The 6,000-nt window shown below is 44.1% G+C and overlaps 2 protein-coding genes across 2 annotated transcripts in view; one reads left to right on the forward strand and one right to left on the reverse strand.

Annotated features, from left to right (window-relative positions):
- Nucleotides 1-6,000, reverse strand: part of T265_11195 (hypothetical protein) — a gene marked incomplete at both ends in the record, with an annotated part of 33,126 nt that overhangs the window by 10,569 nt on the left and 16,557 nt on the right. The window contains 2 exons of the mRNA XM_009177790.1: nt 4,241-4,438; nt 4,822-4,930. Of these exons, the coding sequence (XP_009176054.1) occupies nt 4,241-4,438; nt 4,822-4,930 (307 nt within the window). The remainder of the gene's footprint in view (nt 1-4,240; nt 4,439-4,821; nt 4,931-6,000) is intronic.
- Nucleotides 2,548-2,874, forward strand: T265_11194 (hypothetical protein; the record flags this gene model as incomplete). Its single annotated transcript, XM_009177791.1, has 1 exon — nt 2,548-2,874. One exon carries the CDS (start codon nt 2,548-2,550, stop codon nt 2,872-2,874), a length of 327 nt encoding a protein of 108 aa, XP_009176055.1.

Consider the following 6,000-nt stretch of genomic DNA (forward strand, 5'->3'; position numbering starts at 1 on the left):
CGACATCGAACAGTGAACAACGGTTTACTGTTACTTTTACGTTGCCGACTACTCCTTCCATGTTTTTATGAGAAATATAACGGAGGTCATACTGATTATACAGACGTACATGTTAATTAGGTTTCTAAAATGTGGTCACTACCTGACACAGAAATATTCGGATTTCAGTAACTCATTAATTAATTGGCAAAACAAAAACGACACGAGGTACTATTCTAACACCACTGTGATAATTAGCGGTTTTGATTTTGTNTCCGCGAACTCCATGTAGTTTGGTGTTAGTGAACCTATTCTCAGGAGATATTAACATTCCTGAGTTATATGGCATCTTATACAGTTAATCGACTATTCTTCTGGACAGGCATTCGATGAATACACGCCTGACTGAACGTGTTCATGCAAAGTTCACCGGCCGCTCACAGCGTGAGGCATCATTCACATGCTTTGCTTTGTTTGGAGATGCGTGGGTGTGTGGACACTGCATCGCCACTTTCTTAACATGTTCATCTCGGTACAAAAATGCTGCATGTTGATTTTGGCAAGCACGTGTAGGCTTGCAGTAAGCAGGTTGATGAGATCACTATAGCCCGGGTTGTCAGCAAGGCCATTAGTTATCCTCTTTTTTCTCCAACTTCGTCATCGGATCGGCGCCATTGTCAGTTTTCCACGATGTTCACCGGTAGCCAGAGCGTGCCAATAGTCTTGAATATAGCCATATGACCACGGAGAAATCGATAAAATACCCCAAAAAATTTTGGTTTTTCATTCCTCAAGAATTCAAAATTATCGTTGCAAATTTTCTAATTCTGTAGCTTTAGAGTGATTTCGCACCTGCGAATCAGCTTTTATTGTTTAGATGATGGATACATAGAAATCGAGTACACAAGGGAAAAGAATACGCGATGCCGTTTGACCTTGCTAAGATGTCTGCTCTAGTTGGCGTCCTGCGGCTACAACCGAGGTAAAACTGAAAAACTGTTTTTGAAATTGAGGCTGACAGAACCCATAGTTGGCGGCCGGCTGGAAGCTACGAATTTCGTAGCCTCTCTAAAGGGTATCTGAAGAAAATACGACACTCTTGTGCGTTGTGCCCTACCAACTAACAACACACAATCAATCCATTGAAATAGCGTTACTTTCGTCATCTCAATCAGCAGAATTACAGAGTGCAAATCCTCAGCTCGAATGGGGAGAGATGGGACAACATTTCGTGACCAACCTCACATTGGGGCAGTTCAGTGAGGCCTCAAGTGAAACGCAAAAGCACCATCTGAGCAGGTCGCTTCCTTGAATGATGGAAATGAATATATGTAAGTTTCATCTACCTTTCTCAGTGTCCGCGAACTCCATGTAGTTTGGTGTTAGTGAACCTATTCTCAGGAGATATTAACATTCCTGAGTTATATGGCATCTTATACAGTTAATTGACTATTCTTCTGGACAGGCATTCGATGAATACACGCCTGACTGAACGTGTTCATCCAAAGTTCACCGGCCGCTCACAGCGTGGGGCATCATTCACATGCTTTGCTTTGTTTGGAGATGCGTGGGTGTGTGGACACTGCATCGCCACTTTCTTAACATGTTCATCTCGGTACAAAAATGCTGCATGTTGATTTTGGCAAGCACGTGTAGGCTTGCAGTAAGCAGGTTGATGAGATCACTATAGCCCGGGTTGTCAGCAAGGCCATTAGTTATCCTCTTTTTTCTCCAACTTCGTCATCGGCGCCATTAGTTTGTCAGTTTTCCACGATGTTCACCGGTAGCCAGAGCGTGCCAATAGTCTTGAATATAGCCATATGACCACGGAGAAATCGATAAAATACCCCAAAAAATTTTGGTTTTTCATTCGTCAAGAATTCAAAATTATCGTTGCAAATTTTCTAATTCTGTAGCTTTAGAGTGATTTCGCACCTGCGATTCAGCTTTTATTGTTTAGATGATGGATACATAGAAATCGAGTACACGAGGGAAAAGAATACGCGATGCCGTTTGACCTTGCTAAGATGTCTGCTCTAGTTGGCGTCCTGCGGCTACAACCGAGGTAAAACTGAAAAACTGTTTTTGAAATTGAGGCTGACAGAACCCATAGTTGGCGGCCGGCTGGAAGCTACGAATTTCGTAGCCTCTCTAAAGGGTATCTGAAGAAAATACGACACTCTTGTGCGTTGTGCCCTACCAACTAACAACACACAATCAATCCATTGAAATAGCGTTACTTTCGTCATCTCAATCAGCAGAATTACAGAGTGCAAATCCTCAGCTCGAATGGGGAGAGATGGGACAACATTTCGTGGCCAACCTCACATTGGGGCAGTTCAGTGAGGCCTCAAGTGAAACGCAAAAGCACCATCTGAGCAGGTCGCTTCCTTGAATGATGATCAGCTGATTTCCTGTGAAAGAAAGAAACTCTGAAGCCGCAAATGTTTCACATTTCTTTCGAGATTATCGGAACACCCGAAAAGTACATTGATATAGCCGAGATCTAAAATGTGACATTCGCATAAAATTCTTCAAGCGTCCAAAAGGACCACATCTGCACTATGCATGAAGGTGCTTTCAGTTTACGCTCCAGAACATCCCATGTACGCGTTCTTGAATCCGGAGAACATGGTAGCCCATTCCTTCGTTCTGACAAACACTCCTGCATGTGAAACGGTTCGCGACTGCGTGGAGGATCTGTACACCAATGGGCTGGACGATATTTGTGCGCAGAACGGTCCAGCAGGATTGAAGATGTCTCCCGGCACAGCCGGAAGGAACACGGAACAGAAGCCAATTTCGGTTGTGACCTGTGTCCTAGAATGTCCAATCGTGCCGATAGCCTTCGGAGGCACAGTGGAGTCGTGCACAACCGCTCCACTCTCGAATTAGTCAGTGCAATTCGAATCGGTGTAGCATTTAGACCAAACTGTTATCACATAGCAAATGATGTTTGAATGATTCTGGGATCTCAAAATCTTCACTGTGAATATTGTATTTTTGTTTCAGTACTATTGTCGGTTGAATGCAATGTCGAATGTAATTCTCTTTAATTGGGCTACTTAACGTGAGACTACTGACGAATCTCACTGACACAGTGCATCCAGGTCTGATGTGTGGCAGCAAATTAATTCAACTGGCGAATGCTTTGAGTTTTTGTACAGAGGTGTTCATTCAAATCGTGAGACGACCCTTTTGCTTCCACGTGAAAACTATAAAAGAGGAAATTTGTTCTCAAGGTGGATTAATACCTTAGATAGTTTTCTGAGAACCTCGCACCAACTGGAACGTCATTCTCCCAACAATTTGAACCAGATCAGGAAAGCATGACACAAAATGGCTCACAGTCTAATCGACACAAACTAAGCGAGACTGACTACGTCGGTCATTGAGGTCTTGTCCGTTTAATTTTCACTCAGACTGCATTCAGCGCCATAGTGCTGATCTAAAGATAGAGAGAGAGGTATTAGGCATTTGGTATATGCTGTTGCCTCGACGCATTAAGGTAGCTATCGTCTATGGGGAACAAATGCTTGCTTCTGCCCCGTTTATCGAAGTGGTCAACTGCGAATCTGATCTATCTCGGTTCGTGTGCTGCGTAAAGTTTGTCGACGCATCTCCGAAGTCTGTTCACATGTCTTCCATCCCTGAAACTGCAAACAAAATTTAGGGAAGTTTGTTTTTCAATATCTGTCAGCGATGACCTGGTAATGTGCTCATCGTCTCCCTTGTTGAATCTGAGCCTCGGCCATCAAAAATTGTCTCGGATTAGAGGATATGGTTGAGTAGACCTTCACGGAATCTTCGGTCCGGAGGACTATGTAGTAAAATTCTACATCTCCTCTCGATAGTGTACTGTGGATAAGATATATTTACAGGTTACCAGGATCTCACCCGCCCGCCGTAATCTGTGGTCTTTCCTAATGCAGTCATCAAAATCCTGGCTAATATATTTATCCCAGATTGGTCAGCGGCACACTCGTCATACCGTACATTAGACTTCGCAAATGTTTCGTGCATTTTCCATTCTCTTCAGAAATCTGACATCTTAAATGAACGATTCTCCACTCGATTCAAAACGTAGCACTGTTCCGTGTGTGACGCACTTTGGCACATTTCGAGGTGCGATGAGTATCGAAGTTGTTCTCACACACACCAGCAGAATCCACATTTATTTCTAAAATGATGACATTGTTGACTATGTGTCTATGTCAAACTTTTGAAAGAGTCCACATGGTAAGGGGAATGCCCAACACACTTGATGGATCCTGGCCCCGGCGCATATAAAATAAGCGAAATATTTGTCTTCCTTTGTTGTCGTTCTTTGATCGAATTCCAAAGGAAAGTGGTAGGTTGCAGAAGGTTCCCTTAACTTTGCAATGAGCTCCGCCGATTGAAGCAGTGAGTCTCTTGTATGCACAGCCCTGCAGAAATCGCTGTATAGTCCGTTGTTTTCCTGAAGAAGTAGGAAATTTCGAAAGCAAATATTACATAAAAGCCTAAATGTTCGTATCGCTCCTGCCCGGTCCATTGTTGGGTACGTTAGCGGTGTGCATTGTGTCGTCGTATCTTCATCCACTTTTGGTCAATTCGCAGCTATCGCTATTCTCAATGGTTCTGATCAGCCAACAACGAGACCATGACATTGTTGGAGAGTATCCGTTGATATTTGCGGGATCCCCATGTCATTCTCGTCGGGAGAATCTATTCTCGTGAGTCAGTGCTAACTGGTGATGCACCAGGATCGAACTTCAGTTTTTATGGGGCTCTTCCTCGGTGGAAATTGCCGGGTTCTAAACTCTGCAGAACGGACATATGCAGCGAGTGCGTTAGCCTCACTCTACCGACGCATGCTCGGCGCTTTTGAATTTCCGTGTCTGAACAGGAGTACATGTTCACGCTGATCGCTGGCGGATCGGGTGTGCACACTAACGCGAAAGAAGAGCGACTGCAGCCAAAAAAGCCATATAAAACTCGCCATATTAGAAAACTGCGCCTTTGAATTTCCGTGTCTGAACATGCTCAATTTTGGGTGATTTCGGTGCCAGACTCGGCGCCACGAACGGTGTCCCATTAAATCTCTTCGCCTTGCTTGTCAGATTTCCAGACTTTAAAGATCTGTGCAGCTCAGGATAGGCTGATGAGCTCTAATAAGAGCGAAACACTCGGTCATTTTGAGAACTTGTTAGAAAAACCATGTCATGTCAGGAGGGTGAGTGATCAACTGGGGACCGTGTGAATGTGAACACCACAAATCCCGCAAGCAGCCGCGTCATTGGATGAACAGCGGAAGGTTTTCGACAAAGACACACATTGCAAATCAATTCTATCTTCACGAGAGACTCAACTGAATCTCTCGCTTAGGATATTCTACAACTGAATGTGCTGCACACAGGCCGCCTCATGATTCAGTTAGCACGATATTCGAGATATCGCAGTATATTTTCATGAAGGAAACTAATCGCAAGTTTGCTGAATACTCTTCGACATTTAAAAGATTTGCAGCCTAGTCGTGTTGCATGGTGTGTGACATGCTCCGTGGGATCATAAGTGCTGGACACCATTTTGAAACCACGCACAATTCCCACCAAAGTGAAGTTACCACGCAGCTTCCAGTGGAAAAATATTCGATTGGATGTTTTTACATCAAATAAATCTATTGCATTCCTACTTCGCTAACAAGGTCTAAACTGACTTCTTTCAAATTCGCAAGTTGGAATCGGAAATGAGTGCCGCGCTATTTGTAACTCGCGTGGCTTTGGACCCCAGATTTCCCGCTACCAGTTTGTGCATTGGTCAGATGCATTTTACTACTCCCGGAACATTCGCACTTGTTTATCCGAACAAATACGACTGGAATATCTACCAACTGGGGAATCCCGCGATGGATACCTGTAGATTGCCCAGGCATACTGTTTCCCCCTCGTTCTTCGATTAGTTCGCTGAGCGCTCACACATTGTCGCCCAACAGGGATGGCAACTTTCGCACCACGACCAGAAAATCCATATTAACTTGGT

This window comes from Opisthorchis viverrini (genome assembly GCF_000715545.1).
Source record: "Opisthorchis viverrini unplaced genomic scaffold opera_v5_461, whole genome shotgun sequence".
In the NCBI taxonomy this organism is placed as follows: Eukaryota; Metazoa; Platyhelminthes; class Trematoda; order Opisthorchiida; family Opisthorchiidae; genus Opisthorchis; species Opisthorchis viverrini.